The sequence below is a fragment of the Falco naumanni genome, chromosome Z (assembly GCF_017639655.2).
Source record: "Falco naumanni isolate bFalNau1 chromosome Z, bFalNau1.pat, whole genome shotgun sequence".
In the NCBI taxonomy this organism is placed as follows: domain Eukaryota; kingdom Metazoa; phylum Chordata; class Aves; order Falconiformes; family Falconidae; genus Falco; species Falco naumanni.
Window position 1 is genome coordinate 7221367 of NC_054080.1, and position 20434 is coordinate 7241800.

The 20434-nt window shown below is 37.4% G+C and overlaps 1 protein-coding gene across 3 annotated transcripts in view; it reads right to left on the minus strand.

Annotated features, from left to right (window-relative positions):
• Positions 1 to 291: 291 nt before the first annotated feature.
• The window catches only part of KIAA0825 (KIAA0825 ortholog), a 253339-nt gene continuing 233196 nt past the window's right edge, over positions 292 to 20434 (minus strand). For all 3 annotated transcript variants that reach the window (XM_040580892.1, XM_040580893.1, XM_040580894.1), the window contains one exon: positions 292 to 7902. In XM_040580892.1, the coding sequence (XP_040436826.1) occupies positions 7788 to 7902 (115 nt within the window). In that variant the 3' untranslated portion in view covers positions 292 to 7787. The remainder of the gene's footprint in view (positions 7903 to 20434) is intronic.

Here is a 20434-nt window from a genome sequence, read left to right on the forward strand (position 1 = left end):
TAAAGATTAAATATACATGATCTATATTTCAAGTTACCACTCCTAATTCTTTGGTCCTGTGTATAGTTATAGTTGTTCAAAAAAATGCCAGACTGATATGAAAAGTTTTGGTGGAATGAAACAAAGAAAGATTGAAAGCAATGCTATTGACAGAACTTTATGGTCTGTGTTCTACTATTTACTCTGTAGATATATGGGTTTATGATGTAAACCTTGCAAAGTCATTTCACTGCTGTTACATGTGCAAACAATTTAATTGTACTTTGAATTTTGAAATATTGGATCTCAATATATGATTACATGATTTATTTTTGCAAGAACATACTTAGCATACCTATAATTTTTCTGTTCCAAACTATCAATCCCTCAACTCCATGAATGATTTTTGAATAAATTATGCATGTTAGAGCAGATGACTGCTCCAGGGTATTATATAACTTTTTAAAAAATTGTACAACTGTCATCTAAACAATTTGTGTACACATAAAATGGAAAAGCAAATACATGTACCTTTTCCGTTACATAGTTTAAGTGCACCTTTTGGAACTTGAGTTGGAAAAATGACATCCCTCAAAAGGCACAGCATGTAAGATACCAGCATTTTTCTGTTCAACCCATTTCTAACCGCAGAAGGAATACTGTGGTTATCAGGGAGAGACCTGACAAAGCTGAACTAAGAAATCATGTTAATGATAGACCATTTTAGTACAGAGATTTAGGTTGATTTAATTCCTATAGTGCCTGTTGGCATGACAGAACTTTTTACAAAGACTATGCTCACAAATTACTTCTGCTACTGGCAGTTACCATGACTTTATCAATGCCCAAACTACTTAAGCAGATTGCAACCATCAGGTATTAACCAGTCATCCATCCACATGGAAAGAAACCAAAACAGTAACAAACCCAGTAGAATTAACATAACAATATAAAGATAATAATAAACTAGCAATCGCTTCCCTCTCCTCTCAACAAAACCAACACCAAGCCACCAGGCTCCTACAAAACAAGTGGGCATGTCTCACGTTGGAGCTTGTCAGATTGGAGATATGCCCAAAGACTGTAGGGTTAAAATGCAAAAGCTTTAACTACCAAGTGTCTCACTACTGGGCCTGGAAACTCAGTAGTATATATTTACTGGATGCTCTTTGAGACAGCTAATCGCTTTGTATGTATTTTGTACCCTGCTGCGTAAGATGGGGCCATAGCCTCATTTGGAAGCAGCGGGAATGACCATAAAACTGACAGCTCAGCCAAAACTGGGGAAGGGTGAGAGGGGGAGGGAGTGGAAATGAAAGGTGCAGGACTGGTCGGTTTTGGTTCACAAATCCAAGAACCACACCAGGCATATACAGCACCTTTAAACATGAAAAATTCAACCTCATTATCCAATTTATCAGTGTGGAGGGCTCTGTGGTTTGATACCAAAGTCTGGCAGAGGTACGGTCTTGCTCAGTAACATTGATCAAGACCGTGCATAGTTGTCGGAAATAAAGAACAGCCTAGCATGTTCTGGTTAATTATTTGTCTGGAGAGAAGAGGAGGCCAGATGATTAACATTACACATTTGTGTTGTATTAATGCAACAGCCTCCATCGATCTGTCCATTCATGAAGTAGATGGGCATGAGTGAAATTTGGGAGCCTGCAATAGAAACTGTTGCTATTTGAAGAGATATAATCCCTTTGCCTCCGAAGAAAGTCTCCATAGCACATGTTCAGCTGTCAATTTCCTGAAGTTAATACATACCTGCAGGTAGGATTCCTGCCAAGATAATTTCATTCCCAAGGCCACATCTGGCTTACTGTAGAAAGTAATCTGTTTGCTAGTCCATACGCCAGAACAAAAAACACCTGTCATTTCAACCTTTTACCTTCTGAATGTTTGTTCCATTCTCCAAAGGGAATGTGTAATCTTAATTTACATAATAAAACCCATTTAAGACATATGTCTATTATATAGAATAGAAGATACCCATAAACTGCCCAGAACATAAGCAAACAACTCCTTAAATCTGTTATTTCTAGAATATACAGAGAGGTGAAAATCCAAGTGAAAATGACTACTGCGTTTCTTGAATGATAACCTTGCAGGTGGTTGGTTTGAATTTTACATTTAATACATTCTTGGTTGCCTAAGACTCTGTGTTAGGTTTGAGAAGGCATAGGCTTTGCTGATAAGTATTTAGGTGCTTGTGGATTATGAAAACAGATGTGCTATGTATTTCCAAGTGTAAATTAAAAGTTCAGAGAACCTAAAGAAAATAAAACTTGGGGCAATATACATCAGTTTAAGTAAAAACCATAAATAGCTCACAAACAGGAATGCATAAAGATATCTCCAACTATCCTGGCTAACACAGGTAGCTTAGAACAATGGAAAACCAAAGATATTTCAAAATTCATATGGGACATGAGGAGCAGAAGTCTTCAGACAACCCTAAACCTGAAATTATTAGCCATGACTTCACTGCTTTAAGTCTGTATGACATTAAGTCTAGAAAATGAATTATCTACCCATGTATAACCGAGTGGCAGCAGTACCCACATTCTAAATTGTAACAAACATTAACCAGTACATTTTTCCAGGATGCCTGAAAGTCAATATTGAGGTAGAAAACAAAACAGAGTCAAGATGACACATGAAAAGCTATGTGAAACTATTTCTTTATGGACAACAAATGTCAAAAGTTAGTAGACTCTTTACATAGAAAACACAGATTATGGGACAAAAAAAAAAAAAAAAAAGAAAAAAGAAAAAAGAAAGTAGTTGGATATTAGGTAATTACAAATTTACCAAAGTTGCTTGTGTTTCAGCCCTCTAGCAAATTCATCTAGGGACAAAATTTATATGATCATGTCATTAACATTTAGCTTATGGAACACACTGGGTGCATCGGTAACTATTCATTAGGTGTATCCTAATGACTGAGTGCTTGTTCTATAAGAGGAATTTTAATCAATGTCTTTATTTATGGGGAGAACTGAAAAGATTTTTCTAAAAATCTGTCCTGAAAAGAACAGTTATGTGCTGTTGCAGCAAACCTCCACCATGAGCTAGATTTGAAACCTGAGTTGGTCATGGCAGAGACGGCATGCTCTTTGAGCTGGTGGCTGGAGAGGATCACACCTGCTGAGTGTGATCACCATTACCCAGCTCTTTGCCTCGTTTCTAGGTAGAGAATGGATGTGACTCAGGGCTGTGCAGACACTGAGACTGTTGTCTGTTGGAGCTTGGATCAATTTACTGCAGAAACTGGATAGCTCATAGCTATTTTAATGTTAAAACACTTTCTTCAGTAGGAGGTATTATAAAGTATCTCCTCAGAGATGGCTGCAACCTAACAGCTTAAGTTGTCATGGATCTAAAGGGCTTGATCTGGTAGTCATCAAATTTGCACTAGCCACGACCTGAGTGGCTCCTTGTCAGCTTAGGGGTAGTTGTCTACTAAACTGACACACAATCTTAATTTGGGTGATCACTTTATGTTATTAGTGGTTGGTAATCACTAGTTCTTCCTGAGGCACTTGTTATAGAATCACTTTTTCAGGAAAAATAAAAGAGGGTTGGGATTTTTTTTTTCTTGTTTGCATGATTCCTTGCTTTTTTTGGAGTGTTTCTTGCCAGCTCTGTATCATTATTTTACTTGCTGCTGTAATAGCTAACAGTCTATTCTCAGATGCTGTTGCCAGAGAGGAATAGTCTGACTCCTCCACAATTTTACTGATGGGTCTTACAAGGTCCTCAGCAATACCCAACCTGCTCAAGACCTTGCATGCTTTTCTGGCACTGCCTGCCCGACAATGTCAGTCGGTTTAGTCTGCTTCCCAAGTGTTGGAGTCCACAGGCAGAGGAAAAAGCCAGCTCACCCTTGCCCGTTTCCTAGGCCTTACACTAAAAACAGTTTTAGAGCTTCTGCTCCCACTCATACCACTGTTTACAACATGGACAGTTACTACAGAGGAGCGGCTTTGCAGCAGCCAGGACCTCCTCAAGACCTATATGCTTGCTTAGAAATCTCCCTGTTGCTGTCAAGTTACTCTCCCGTTTCATGCCTAATTAGGCCAATAGGTCTAATTCCTTAGTCTTTCGACTGTTGCCTTGAAAGTTTGGATATTGTCTGTCACTAAAAATGACTGCACATATTTTAAGGAGTTTCATAAAATAGTTTTATATCAGCACATAATTGGTATCTTACTGTAGGTAAGACTCAGTATATTTTGTGAAGACCTCTCAGCTGAGAGGGAAATGGAGTATTTCTGTCAGAGGAAGCTAACTGGAAGAAGGCAGCCTCACGCTTACCTTGCACTGCTGTGAGGACGTAGAGATGAATGGGAGAACATCCATTTGCCCTCGTGCATATTTCCAGAACAAAGAGCTTTGTTACCTGTGGTCTCTACAAAAGCCCTCTCCTGGAATGAAGCATGATCTATGGGAGACTGTTTGTCAGGAGAGCAGTCACTAAAAGGCAGGGCTACGTCTTTGTGCCTGTCTTTCCCCAAATTTCTCTCTCTCTCTCTCCTGTCTTTCTGAGTTTCAGTGCTATTAATGCTATCTCAGTTTTGCCCTGCTTCTAATTTTATTAACTACCTTTCAAAAGTAGCAAGATGTTAAGATATGGCTGGATACTAAACTGATACAATTAGAGATATTCCATGCCATGAAGTCTCCCACGTAAACCTGTTTCGTAAAAAGGCCTAAGCATATTAAAATGTTAAATAAGAATTAGGTGTAAGCATTAATGATAATGCATAGTTACCTAGTTTGTTCTATCTGATCAAATTAATTTCTTTAAATATAAAAATTTCCGTTTACACTAACTCAGCTGAGCCAACAAGGCCCACTTTTGCCTGTTCAGAGGGAAAGGTCCATTGTACACAACAGACTTTAGTCCTTATTTTTGACTACCTTTCCAGGAGCAATTAAGATAGTCAGATTGCAGTGGTCGTGCAGCACAGGTCCCATACTGCAGCCAGCAAATCTGGCTCCTGTTGCCTTCATTTATTGAGGATAAACATAAATGTGAGACGTTCTTGGATCACCAAGTCGTGACAAAGAGCCACAACATAAAATACGAAAGCAAAACATTGCAGCTTTATGAACCCATCGCTCTCCAAAATGAAATGACTCTTAAGTCAATTTTAGCATCAGCAGAACTTTTTTAAGAATACAGAACTATTGTTTTATTAAGAAAAGCCAAAGAAAGCAGCAATCAGTTATACATGCACTCCTAACTTTACACACCTTACAAAGTAAAAATGATCAGCTCTTTGAAGTGTCAGTTAAGGGTTTAAGTCTAAAGTAAGCAGTCTTGATAAATTAATGGTATGTGATTTAGCAATCTTAGTTATACAGCCCTTACTATTCCTGTAATTTTTTTGAACAAAAGTTGATGTTGCAAAAGTATCTATTCAGCATAAGTGATGTTGCCAAGATGATGTTTCTTTCATACCCTGAAGGTCAGTTAATAAGATCACTACATTGCCAACAAATTGTGCCCTGCTGTTTCTCAGTAAGGACTGAGGGACAAGTTCAATTTCAAACACACATTAGCTTGCATTCAGATACTCTAAAAGACATATATATAGAGATAAGAAATAAGAGATAGAGATGGATAAGAAAAACATCCAAATAAAATATTGTGCAAAGGTTCAGCTTTTTTTCAGGCTAGTTATTCTGTCTTGTCAGCTCCACATTACTAAAGATTATAAATATACTCTTTCTAAGAAAGACAGAATTGTCCTGATGCTACCCAGTGGATTCCTGCTGAATTAATTTGGCAGGGAGGGAAGGGAAGAAGGGGCATAACGATTTTTTTTTTTTTTCTTTTTTTTTAACATGACTGTTATTATTCTAGAACCAGATGTGTTGTGAATTTAAAGGATATTAACCAATTTGGCATAACTCCCCATATGGACATCCCCATTTCAGACTAAGTGAGGGCTTTTATTCTGGGTTAGCTTTTTCCACTTGCAAAGTTTATCCTATTCAGAATAAGTGTTTCCCAGAAGGGGAGCTTTTTCCACAAAAAACTATTTCAGTCAGTTTCACCACATAGAGAGAAATCCACCTTATGTGACTATACAAAAAGTTAATTATGTACAATATATTTCAATAAAATAGGAAAGAATATTCTAAACTCCCATCTTCCATGTGCACTAACACATTATTAATATGGCTTGGAGCCTGTGTGCCTCATTTGTCAGAATACCATACCTGCCATCATAGGTAACCCCTGTAGCCACGTTTTAAGCCTCAAGATCACAATTAATCTTCAAAGGTGAAATACAAAGCAAAGACAAATTGTTTTTACACTTCATCACTTCTTTATGATCTGAAATGACTATATCAGCAGCACAGGAAAAAGTCTGGTTTATTCTTTAAATAATATTTTTAGCATTTTTGGAGCATCAGTGCCTCACAGCCTGTTTGTTGATGCAGTGTTGTAGCAAGATCTTTGGAGATTTGTAAGATGCAGTGGTCCCCATTTTCATTTTAAATGGATTGATATCTTTTATGAATGATACCAAAAAAAAAAAAAAAAGTAATTAAGCAGGAAAAACTGCATTTCAGATTAGACCCTACAGCAGCACTAGCATTACAGTTACCCATGCTGCTACTGAAGTTTTTAGGAAAAAAAGTGCCTTCCTCCTATGCAAGTGGTCTGAGTTACGTCCCTAATAGCATCTGTGAGATGTGGTGGGAACAGGAATAGCTGCAGCTCAGATTGCAGCTGTAACAAGATCTTGCCAGAGCCCTTCATTAGGCAGGGGAAATAGTTGCCTTGGACTTCCAATGCAAGGAACAAATAGAAAAATGATGGATTATTTCCGTAGAGCTAAGGAAATATTAACCAACCTTCTGTATGAAAAATATTGTCAAAACACCCATGTGCCTAACTCAGCTATTTTTAGTCTTTGAGGAAGAACTTCTACTGAAAAGAAAAACATATAATATTTGGAAAACCTGAACATCAGACAGGGCTTACTTTGAAAATGAAATGTTATTGTATTTATCAGAAATAAACATTGAATTTTTTATAATTTTCTCTTCTCAGTTCACTATTAGGACATTTCTTTGAGCACTGCTGGTGAATAATTCTTTTAAATAAAAAGATGCCACTCAAATCTTTAAAAGCTGCTAACAGTTTCTCTATCATGTGCCTTTTAAGCCATATGACATGCTGGTTGTTAAGTTAGGATTTGCGAGGGCAATAAAGCTGGTGCGGTTTTGTTTGGGAATAACAGCCAAGCATACTCATCCTGGAGCAACTCACAGAGGACTGCAGACCTACGGCCTCTATCTGTCCTTTCTCGTAAACTCTGGGTGATTTCATGGCAGGACTAACTAGAACACAAGCACCAAAGGAGAGAAACGTCCTTGAGCAACACGAGCCGGGGGCAGGCTGGCTCCACAATGGTCGATGGAAGCATAGCACGGGTGTTTGCCTCGCACGTGTCCCAGATTGCATTATTTTCAGAGCAAGTTTTATACTTTTAAAACAGTTCTCGGTTTGTCATTCAGGTTTATGCCTCCGCAGCACTGAGATACACCCTCCTTGTTTTGTGACATTGACATTTTCATATATTGTTGCTCGCCTTATGCATGTGTGAACAATTGCTGCCTGGATGGGGTGACTAGACAATAACAGGGGAACATTCTTTAGTTTAAAACTCCTACACAAGATATATATTCCTGAGCTTTCTAGTCCTGTCAGTTATAACTAAGCCATTAAGTTAATCATACTGAATTCAGAAAAAGGTGCTACCCGAAACCTGTCAAGGTAATTATCCTTCTTTATCCTCTGAGGTAGGAGTGCTCTGTGTCAAATAAACATTTTTTAAGCGTTCCACCATAACTTTCTCCTCATCTTCAAGATATGCACCTTCTTTCATCTCCCACCTGAAAGAAAAAGAACTTTTTATTAATTTTTTAATGTGTTTTAAACCAGTCCTTAGAACAAGCAAGTCAATACAAAACTCGTTACTACCAATTAATTGCCTGCCCCGCCCCCCCCCGCCCCCCCCCGGGGTGGGGTACACCAGTTGAGAATACTGCGTCACACAAAATACAGAAGAATCTTGCCCCAAGAATCTTGCCCCACACAACCGGCATGACAAATTGTAAAACCTACCAAAAAATCTTGCTTATATTTATTGTGGTAATACTCTCTTTTTCTGTTTTGTATCACACACGTTGGTAGAAGTGGAAACCTTGTAAAACTAGCAGAAAAAAAGTGGAAGATTGAACAGGTGTTTTGGAAGTTAAGCCACTGCTCCCGAGGCTCTGTAAGTCTGCAGTGAAAACTCAAACATCACAGATGTCCAGCTCAAATAGTTAATCCGAATGGCCATCATTCTCTTGCAGTGACAATACTATATTAAGAATTACCACAAAACTGACTGGCTGTTTGTTTCTTTAACCAGCAGGCATACCTATCACACCAGGAAATAAACATACCATATTCTCCCCTTTCTCTATGTGAATACTCAATTCTAGTTTAGGGTGAAGATTAAAACTGAAAAATGAAAAAGTAAAAGAATATGAAGACGATTTTGCTTTTGTTTGGTAGTTAATTAAATATAAAACCTTAAAGGTCATGCAGTATTCCCTTACAGAAAATCAGGATAATAAATGCAGAAATAGTGCTAATACATAGTCAGCTAAACTTTGCATCACTCTAATTATGCCTACATAATGCTCAGTAATGTGGGTCTATCTCTTTTACAAATTCTAGGGATATTTAAGGGTTTGATATCCCTTTAATATTCATCTCTTTCTGTTCTAAGTAGATAATAAAGTGTAGGCTCCCAGTTCAGACCAGCTGAAGACAAAAGGTAAAGCATGAATACAGAAATCAGATTTTCAAGTATTAAATCCAGTAGATTATAAATGAGCCATAGGATGATCCTGTAAAGTAGGAGACATGTAGAGAAGCAGCAGAACAAAGACTGCTTTTAGGAAACTAATGTCAGGAGCAATGCTTTAATCCTGTCCCCATACTTCTTAGGCCCTCAATCAGACTGCAAAAACCAGAAGCCATATACAAGTTTAGATTGGTGAATAAATCAAATATAATACAGAATGGTGGGAAGAGAACGTTGCATTCATCATATTTTCAAAAAGAGGACAGTTGTTATTGGCAATAGAGCATGGCGTGCACTTTTTGTAACTGTATTTAAAAGCTTACTAAAACCAGAATAAGAACAAATGCTCTGTAGTACAATCTGATCGTTAAAATACAGTTAGGAAAAATATATTCAATGACCATGCATAAATTATCATATCTCTATCACACCTTTACTTTAAAAAATGAATCTGACAACACACATTACTGCCTGAAGTGAAGAAGTTATCAGAAGAAGCTAAGCGTACTATGAGTAAAGTTGTAAATGCTGCATGTCCGTGATCAAATTTTTGCAATAATTAACCTCCTATTACCCCACTCATACATGACTACAATGATACTTAACCTTACCTGAATATCAACATTAGGTACAATTAATTGCTGTTATGTCTGCCTGCTTCATTCTTTGGTTTATGGTATGTTTGTAAAATCTGGCTATACGAGCCCTCAGCACAATTAACTTTCGCAAGCATCCCAGCTGAACACTGTTAAATAGGGTGACTGTTTTCCCTTTTTCCTTTTGCTAACGTACCACGCACCTCTTCAAACCCAGGAAGGAGTCATGCAAGCCTTAATTTGAATTTATGGTCCTCAGAGTCATTCTGAAACACCACTTTACCAGTTCAATTGATTCATTTTAATTTGATTTGTTGCATATTTTTAAGTAGAGGAGCTGTTTGCTTAGAAGGACGACAACTAAAAATGCTAAATGGAATATGTTCAAAACAGTTATTGCTGGAGGTATAACACAGAAATCTAGCAGTCTTGGCTAATGGAAGCTTAACAATAAATCAGCAGATTCCTTTTAAAGACAGTGACTTCATACTTGTCAGCACATTTCATTGAACCTTAAACATTAGTGTTGGTAAAAATCTTCAATGTCATCCAGTTTGGACATTCTTTAGTGTTCACTTTATAACAAGTTATTACTAATACATTACATTATCATTTTATCAAAAAGCAGTCTATTTTTAAAGCATTTAAGCAGGTCCAATGAGGATAAGAATGTCTTCTATGCATTTGCTTAACAGTATCCATGAATTAAAGATCTATGAAATGAACTTGACAAACACCTGGTCCCTCATCTAATTTAGACATTTTTCCACTCTTATGCTTAAAAGTCTAGGGATAATGCTGTTTTTTGAAAGACTACGGGACTGTAAGCAAGGAGGCCACAGCACGTCTTTGCTGTTCTGCATGAGATGAGAAACCAGGTGTTCGTGTTCAAGTGGAAAAAGAGTCAACATTTACTATTCAAAAATTTGTCCAAAATAGAACATGTTTTTACTAGCATATCTAAAATGTGTGACAATTGTTTTGGCAATAGTAATTGGTACAAATCCAACTAGCCAGTTCAAGTAATGTGAATGTGAATGAAATTACCATCACAAATTACTTTCAAAATGCAATCTTCATCAGCTAAACAGCCAGCCTGCACACCTCTGTTGTTCCAAATCATTAGTAACATAGCTCCTAGAGAAAATTTCCAAATACATAGGCGGTGTATATTTTATTTTAGTCTGGCTACATTGCTGTATCTTGGAAGATAAAATAAAATCAGCTTTTCAAAACGGTACTGGAATTATTTGAACCAATCCATCATATCACCATCTACATTTTGCTTAGAGTTCATATAACCATAATGAGTCCCACTGTCCAGAAAGACCAACTTTCAGTATATTCTTCATATTTAAAAGAAAGCATATGTTTAAAATAAACTGCCATCACCTTTGTAACATTTAGGGTGGCAATGCAAGTTTTCAGGCCAACACTACTTGTGCACTTACAGAATTAAATATTTGAAATATGTTTTCAAAATATGCTGAAGTATCAAATAATGTAGATGACATATTCAGTGCACCAGAGATGAACTGCCTAAAAACTTTTCTCCCTGTGTTGTTCCTTTACTATGTTGCACATGGCTAATCACAGGGAAAAAAACCTTGGCAGTATGTTTTTTCAGGCAGATACAGCAAAAGACGTCAGCACAGATAAATAGAGGAATCACTCAAGTTTTCTGCTGGTCATCCTAGACCTTAGATCATGAGGTCAAAGAGGATACCTAGCACTGGGAAGGCTTCTGTTTCTCTGCATAAATAAGGGGCAAGAGAGGAAAAAGTCTTGGCTTGCACATCCACAAGCTAACAAAGTGCAAGGGGCGAAGTATTCCATGCTCCCGGCATATCCAGTGATTCCAGCGTGTTTCCTTGGCAGTGTATCCATGTGCTAGCCTTGCTTATAATTAGCATCATTACATCTTTTCATATAAACGGGTATACAGGACTATGTTTTGTGATACTTTTTTCTCCCCGCTATACTGAATTACCAAAAGTAAATTTATTTGCAAAGATGCAGAGAAAAATCTTCTGTTAAAAGGCATGCTAGACATTTTGGCAGGGCTGGATTTAATAGGTGGTGATATATTTGCTGCTTTGATTCCTGTTGCAAAATTGCATATATTTTGTAAATCGTAGATATATTCCTATGAAGCCACTTTTTAGAAACCATAATAGGGACTATATATTACATTTAGGTGCTTGTTACAGACCAAGAGGAAGTTGATATCAAAGGACTAGTATATTAAATCAGAAATACAACATGGTTTACATATAGTAGTATGCATATAGGAATTATGAAAAGTGACATAGATTTTACCTGTAGCAGATTATCACATTTTAAGAAGTTTACTTTAGTAGGTATTCTTTGATTAATTACCAAGTTTGTTCATTACAGTTCATTAGTTATAACAAGTCTGTAAAGATCGGAGGGAAAAATTTATGTGAAAAATTAACAGCAAGAAAAAATGAAGAAAACTGAACTAAAATGTAAGAATACTTTTCAAGATGTATTATGAACTTTGAAAAATCTCCTTATTTGTATTGTCAGAGAGACTAACCATGCTGTTTTCTAAAGCTTATACAAAACAATGTCTAAAAAGTGGACACTTTACAGAAAGGGTCACACAAACATAATTTTTTTAGTGGTATTCTATGTATTGCTGAGAATGCTTATGTAATATTTTGATATCTGTTGTGTTTCTTAATGTCCTGAAAAACGTTACATCCCATGTAATTCTACGGATGGAAGGGGGGGGGGGGGGGAAGTATTTCCTATGGAAAAGGTAATATCTCAGGTCCCCTTGTAGGGAAGTGTTGGCAAATGATGAAACATTAACTGTACAGCTGTACATTAGATAGCTGAAAATATGCATTTTCATATTGAATAATAGCTATACTTAATAGTTGATGAGTATAAAAAAAAGCAATGTATTTGATACTGAGCTAAGAAGATGACATAATTCACATCTAATCTAAATCAGACACAGCCAGTGCCATTCAAACATCCTAACATGGGTAAACATTCAGACTTCAAGCACTGCAAGCTCTTAAGCTTATCTATTTTTAATGTGGTGAATTACCACTGCAAAGCTTTACAGACACACTATTTTCAAGGGGAATTTTGATAAAAAAAGTGAGCACAAGTTGAGAAGGTCTTCTTTTGCCAAGTGTTAGGTAAGAAGGCAAGAGTGGGAAAAGAACACAAAAAAGGTGCTTAACTTACATTCCCTTTTACCTTTATGTGACTTGAGAGTCATTTCACGTAACGTATGTGAAAATATTTTTCCAGATATTCGCTTTTGGTTTCTTCAATAAACTGCTTTGATGTAATTTTCAAACTTCTCTCTAAATGCATTTATTCATAAGTAACGCTATAAACTGAAGGAGGCAAAAGCAAGCAACAGTGGTGCATCAACAACTTGTCGATGCAATTTTGTGAAATTGAGATTAAATTCATGCCATTGTTTAAGAGGTGCAGGGTTTGTTGGGTTTTTTTGCAAGGGACTTAACCCTAATAATGTGCACTGCCAGCTGTGGCATGTTCTCTTACATTGTGACCTTGCAGCTGCGGCGCCCTCCCAGTTCAGCTGGTCCGGGGGTCCCTTGCTGTTTAAAGAGTATTTTTCATTTGCATGTACTTCCTGTAGCCTTTTAAACTTGAGCAGATGTGAAACCATTAATTGTATTTTCTCCAAAAGAAGTCTTTATACTTGTCCTTATGCTTGCTCCTCGTACAATATAATTATGATAAATATTATTAGCGGCTGAATGAAGATGAGACTGACCATTTGTTTGCCAGCCGTTGACAAAGGAAGAGGAAAGTGACAAAGCAGGCATGAAGTCAAGACAGGTAATTTGGTGTTTTGTTTTTGCCTTTTGCAGCCTCCACACTAGTTACAAGCCACCATCACACAACCTATTCTCACAGCTGTGCAGGGCCTTTAACTGAACTCAAACGCCTTTGGTTGAAACAACCATTATCCCTTTGTACTGGATTATACTGGCATATTTATACTCAAGATGGAAAATACATGGAGTTTAGTTTTTTTGTACAGTTCTTGAGATTTTGTATGATAAATCATAAATTTAAAATGTGCATGTAAATATTTATTTTAATCTAAAATAAACATATACGTTTAAATGTGTCAGAACACTGCCAATAAAGTCAGTAGGGTTCTCTACACTGAGCTGGAATGGGTAGAGAAATCATGCAGTTAAATAACATACCATGTCTTGCTACCAGCTCATGGAGCATTTTAATGAATTACCTTTTTGCTTCCTGAAGTTCACGAGAGACAGAGCTGTGGATTAAGCTCTTGCAGGCAGAGAAACTATTGTTTGTTATTGATGTCTAGCATGCTATACTTCACCTCGACACAAGAAATCTCAGCAGCTGGTACCTTGTTTGCCATTTTTAAGTAATAAAAGAATATACATCGCTGTAAGTTTCATTTCATATTTCAGTTGCAAATGCACTTTTTCTAACAGGAGAAATCACAAACCATGAAATGCATTTTACATCAATGTTAGGCAGCCAACTCAAGCCCAATGTTTATCCATAACCTCAAGTCCTGAAAAATCTTTCAGATTCTACTTGAGGCAATGCTTTATTTTTCTAATGGTACTATTAAATTAAAAGGGAAGTGTCTAGCAGTTTAACAAGATTGCATTTGGTTAAAATAATTTATTTACTACTGTGACTAATATTTTAACTCCTTAAATATCAACTGTTCAAAAAATGTCTCTTTTGTTCCAGTCATTTGTGTAGTAATCTCAGATCTTTTAATCACTCTGATTAAACCACGTACTAACCACGTACTCCCCTGAAAGACATGAAAAAAAGAGGGAGGTGAGGAGCTATGAAATATACAACTACTGCGCTACTGAACAAGACCCAGGTGAACAATGTGATGCCTGTAAAGTTTCTGGTAGCGATATTCACCCTGAAATCATGGCAACAGGGACAACATCTCCAGGTCTACCTAATGCAAAACAATTCACTGTTTTTCTTCACCCAAAATAAACAACATCTCCTCATAATGGACAGATACATGGCTGTGAGGACAATCTATGTGAAAATCAGTATCTTTCATCACATTCAGATATAAATCAAACCTCAACATTTCAATACAATTTAGCCAAATTCCTGCCTCTCAAATGTACACAAACACCATGAAAAATGCCCTCCTAGAATTTTCCCAGTCAATAAAATAAATTCATTTATTTCCTAGAGGATATGGAGGAATGCGCCATGAGAATTATTATTTATGGTTTTAATTATCTGTATGCCACAAGAATGGCAGCACGGGAAAAAATATTTAAGAAAGACACCGCTATAAGAGATCAACAGAGTTATGCTCCTGCTTCCAAAGAGCAGACCCAAAGAAGAGACAGTATTTTGATGTACTGAAAAAATAAGCACATGGGGAACATTGTAGAAAGTATGTCATGAGAAGAGAGGAGAATAGAGCTCTGACTCATAGGTTAACCTGTCCCAGCTATGAAGTTAAGACATTAGAAGGATATTTAAGAAGTTTTGAACTGAAATAGAAACTTCACAAGTGTTGGAATAAAATGATGAAAGACCCTTTTCCAGGGCAAGAACACAGCTACAAAGGATGTTGTCAAGGGCAGCGGAAGGCACACAGCAAAAATTTCAGCAGCTTTCCTGCTGCAATAAGAAAGGAGAGGTAGCATTTACCCAGCCCCCTGTTATTGGTGTTTGCTGTCCCACATCTTTGAAAAATGGTGACTCAAGCTTCACAGACACCAAGCCATGCGTCGCAGACAGTGGGAACAACAGGATGAAGCTTTCTCCTAGGTCTTTTTAATTTGACTTTTTTCGTTTGCAATTCTAACACAGTACAAAATGGGCAAGATCTAGATCCTCAACATTTCAGCTGGTTCTTTTTTTAAAAAAATGATTGTTAAATTTCCATTTTTCAGTGCATTCTTATCATTCTTTCTTAACTGTGTAGCTTTAAATAACAGACATTTGAAAGAATGAGGCTCACACTGACCCAGCTTTGTTGAAGTTGTCACCATACTGTGTTCTGAAGATAGTCCACTTTGTTAGGTCGCTGCAGCAGCAGGATGTCCCTTTAACCTTATTTTCAGTTTTCTGAGATTTCTTGGTTTATACACAACTTGTATACCGGTCCTTTAGTCCAACACCATTTACATGGCAATAATATTGATGTCATAGTGTGCCAAAAAATGGAAAGATGTGCTTAATAAAGGTTTGGTAAGTGTTTTCAACTTGGATAGAAAACATTTATATGTGTATACATATATGTATGTATTTGACACTTCTAACTAATTAATGATAACAATACAAACTGATAGAGAAAAGGGAATGTACTAAATAATTAACATAAGTCTAATTGCACCCTTCTGAGATTGACAAGCTGTCAGGAGATGAACACAACTAGAGTGAAATGAAACCAGAAATTTCAGATATCTAGATATTTACTCCCAAGAGTAACTTGGGATTTTAGTTTGCATAAATCCCAAAGTCAGAAAGGGATGCAGAAAAGAGAAATCACAAATCTCTTAATTTTTCTTCCATGCTGATTTAATCCACTAATATTCCTCTTGGATGGAAGCAACTAAATTCCCACAAGGCTTCTTGAGTCCCAGACCCCATCCTGCTGGCTTTCCACCACTTCGCTGTCAGTCATGGAGCACATGTCTTCTCAGACGGGGACTTGTTATTGCATCTAAGTGGATTCTGCAGTGAATTACATGCTGGAATGCATAAAGAATAAAAGGCCTATAGAAATACACCATATTAGCAGGATCCGAGACCTACAGTGCTTTTGTGAGATGAAGTTGGCAGGTATAGGGAAAGTGCCTGTGACTCTCTCCTTTGCATATTAAAAAATATGTTTTTTTGTCCTAATTGGTGAAAAATTTTCATTGAAAATCTTGAATAACAGGGCAGATTTTAAAAGATCTGTTCATTGTCAAGTAATTTTAATTAAGGTAAGCCTTATAAATGTAAATGCAATGTGAAAACATTTGGTCTCAATGTTTTTAAAGTAAATTACCTGAGTTTTAATTAAAAATAGTATTTCATTATGGAATGCTATTTTTTTTCTTAATGTCACAAATTTATTTTTTTTAACCCAAACTGATATTCTCAGCTTTTCAGGAAACCAAATACATGTAAAGTATTTTATGTAAAGCATTTTGATTTTTTGCTGTTGCTTTTTAAATAAGTTACAACAAAAATATCCCAAACCCTAATAAAAATAATTTATACAGCTTCAGCTTCAGTTTGCTGAACAGCTTAGAAACTTAAGCAAAGTTTATTCATAAAGGATAATTTCTTTTAATGGCATTCACAGAAATAATTGTGCTAAGATCACGTGTGCTTATTGCCTGCAGATTGTATCTTGTCCCCATTCTTTTATTTCTCCTTTAACTATCCCAAAAACCTCTACTGTATGCATGCAGTTGCTTATCTGACTCTGAATTACGAACGCTGTATGCTTGATTGTGCAAACACATATAGTATTTCAAATATATATGCATACAGCATATCTATATTTACCTACATATATACATACTTACCTACACATACTCATGCAAGTAACAGAGTAATGATGCGGGCATTCAAGATTTTATGGAAGAATGGGTTCAATAACACTGTGTTTGAGCAAAGTGCTTGGAGGTGAATATTCAAATGATGTAATATTTTCACCAATTTTAAATAACTTGGTAATCATCACATAAAATTAATTTAATTATTTTAAACATCAATTTAATTTTTCAAGAAAATCAAGAGACCCAAATTCACAAAATGAAGTTATCTTAGATTACAGTGCTGGCAATATTTCCATTCAGTAAATGTAAGCTATACCTGCATATGATTATATGGTAGAGCTTAGGAACCAAAAATGTATCTACTAAAAGTATCCTGCTCTTCAGATCATGCACTACCTGTTCCTTCTCTTCACCCCTCCCTTTTTTATTTCAATTTACAAAGGCTTTCCATAATGAATGCTGAAAACCCAATGTAAATACTTTAAAGGATTAAGCTTTCAAATGTGGTTACTGTGGCATATGTATATGTTCTGTAAATACAAACACAAGATAGATCTGCTGAGAAATTATATTTGATAATTTGACAGCTTTGTGGCTTAGAAATATAAAAAATTCATATTTTGTCAACAAGAAACTTCCTCCATTTGTTAAGAAGGGGCTACTATGGTAGTACAGAAAGATGAATATTTTGAAAACACAGGTTATTATGAGAGTAATATAATCCCCTACTTTTCTTAATGCATTGGATTTTTAACAAATATTCATTTACATTGTATTTCTTTTAGAAGAACTCCACTCAGTTCATGCCTTGCAGAAAAAAATGTGCAATCTAAGGAGAACATTTAGGGGGGCCGGAAAGCTGACTTTTATTGGTACTAAAAGGTTTTATTCAAATTTAAGCAAATGATGAGCTGCTGAAATAACTTTATGTTCACACCAAAGAAAAAAACACTCCCTCCTGGCCTGCGGCCAAAATCCCCCAGTCTCTCGTGAGGACGAGGCATGCCCATCCTGTGGTATCATAGGCACCCGAAGCTGGTGTCCACCTAAGGCAGGGCCACCTGGAGCAGGCTGCTCAGGGCTATATCCTGTTGACTGTCTCCAAGAACAGAGACTCTTATTGCTTACTTGGGCAACCTGGTCCAGGGTTTGACCACCCTTGGATTAAAAAAAGGGTTTTTTCTAATATTTAGACAGAATTTCCTGCATTCCTCTTGCACCCATGGTCCTGTCACTGGGCATCACCGGGAAAAGGCCATCATCTTTGCTCCCTCCGTCAGGTGTCCATACGTGGATAAGGTCCCTCTGAGCCTTCTCCAGGCTGAGCAGCCCCAGCTCCTCAGCCTCTCCTCGTTTCATCATATTTCACTGTACCATGTGGAGCTACCCCAGATGGCACACAAATGCCATGTCTCCTTCACACCTATAGCAATCCTAGCAGGCAGCCTCACCAACGGAAACATTAGCCTCATCATTAGCGCTGTCCCATATGGCATAGTTGTCCCTCCTCATGCATGCTGCAGCTGCATCTAGCTCTGACGACTACGCGTTCGGGTAACTAAAGATGGTATCATAGGATATTTCTACACGGCACGGCAGAGTGCTGTAGATAAATGCCAGCAACAGCGCTCGGCGAGCTGCTCGCCGTTCTGCAAGCTGCACAGTTGGGTTCGCATTGTATGGGCTCAAGTGAAGGGGGCCATACCTGCACTGGTGAGGGGAGGCTGTAAATTGCTCAGGTGGCCTCAATTTTGGCATCTTACACTAATCCAAACCTGCAGCTTGCCATGCAAATAATCTTTGAAGATCGTACATTTATACTATCTTAAACGTAGAGAGCACCTTATGGAAAATGCCAACAACAATCCAATACAGAATATCACAAGATGGTACACAATCAAAACTGCATTACATGAAATATAATCCCAATGCTACAGACAAATAAAATAATTTTCCTTTGTTGGTATTAAAGGCACACCTACGTGTGTTTCAATATAATCCAGCTGCCGCCAGAATGTACCAGTTTCACTCCTGGCAGGTCTATTTCTTGGCATGACTGTGTGTTTTCCAGTAGGACTCCCTGGGAAGGTGTAGTTTCTGAGGGAACTGTCCCAGACTTAGTGGTGTGGGAGATGGGGTTCCTTGGGTGTCCTGGCCTCCTGCCCAGCTCATGGATTTGGTCGGGGAAAATCCCCTCATTCAGACGTCAGTAGTTGCGGTTCTTCTTCCATGAGTCAAATGCTCCTACTAGTGAATGAAGTCCCTCAACTTCCCAGGCTTTGGATGAGCCTGTAGGCACAACATCTAACCACTTCACTGAATTATTTACTTTAAAAAAAGAAAAAGAGAGGGGGAAAATATATAAATATCTGTAGTGAAAACCAAGACAGAATATGAAAAACTGATGATGTTCGTTAAACCCTTACAAACAGTTAATAGAATGTGGCCTTGGGAGAAGGAACCGACCATAAATATGCCAAATGGTTAATGAGACTAAAGAAAAAATTATTTGAACTATGTGTGAACTATCCTAATTATCACACTAAAAGATTGACCCTCGAGCAAAGAGAGACTCCTGCTAACAAACCCCACAGCCCATGTTCTGTGGAAAGAAAGGATGCTGCACCTTTCAATGGAGATGAGGCTTGCAAGAACCAAGGAGAGTTAAGGGTGACCAAGTGTCACTGTGAGCAGTTGTTCAAAGCGCACAAAGTGTTCTACCGTGTGGGGAGAGGTGTGCTAGCTGCGTGGGTTCAGCGCCCAGCACCCATCTCTGCACAGACATGCGATAACCCAGCATCCTGACTCGCTGTGTGATTGTTCTGGCATACCGGGTGAAGAACCCAGGTTTGAGGTAACAGCTTGTACCCTGAGAAAAGGAAGGATGTTGCCTTTACATCCATTATCTGTGCAAACTTGTCCCTGTGTAGAAAAATCAAAGTGATTGCAACTTGTAATAGCTGAAATACTGAAGTCAATTGGCCAAATTCAGACATCAGTACTGTATATCAGTACTTCATTTCCCTTTCTGATGCTCACAGGGTCAGTATGGTCCCTCCAATAAAGAACAGCGTGTGAGTAGTGCTGTATGTTCTTTCCTATAGAAAACAGATGTCTAGTATAATAAAATCTACAACCATTTTTTTAGCTCTGAAGTACACGTCTGAAAGGCTACTCTGTGGCAACTGTGCACTAAACGGCATGACCATTAATGGCTAATACTGAGTCAGGATGAATGCTTTAATGGCAGAGCCTGGGAAAGAATATGCCAAAAGTGAAACAAAAAAAGAGATGGAAAGGTCAGGATAAATTGTCTGGTTTCCATTTTTATATTAAAAAAAAAAAAAAAGCAAAAAAAAAAGCCTGGAAGCCTGGAAGATACTTCTTCATTTTCAAAACTTAGTAACTGGTTGTATAACCC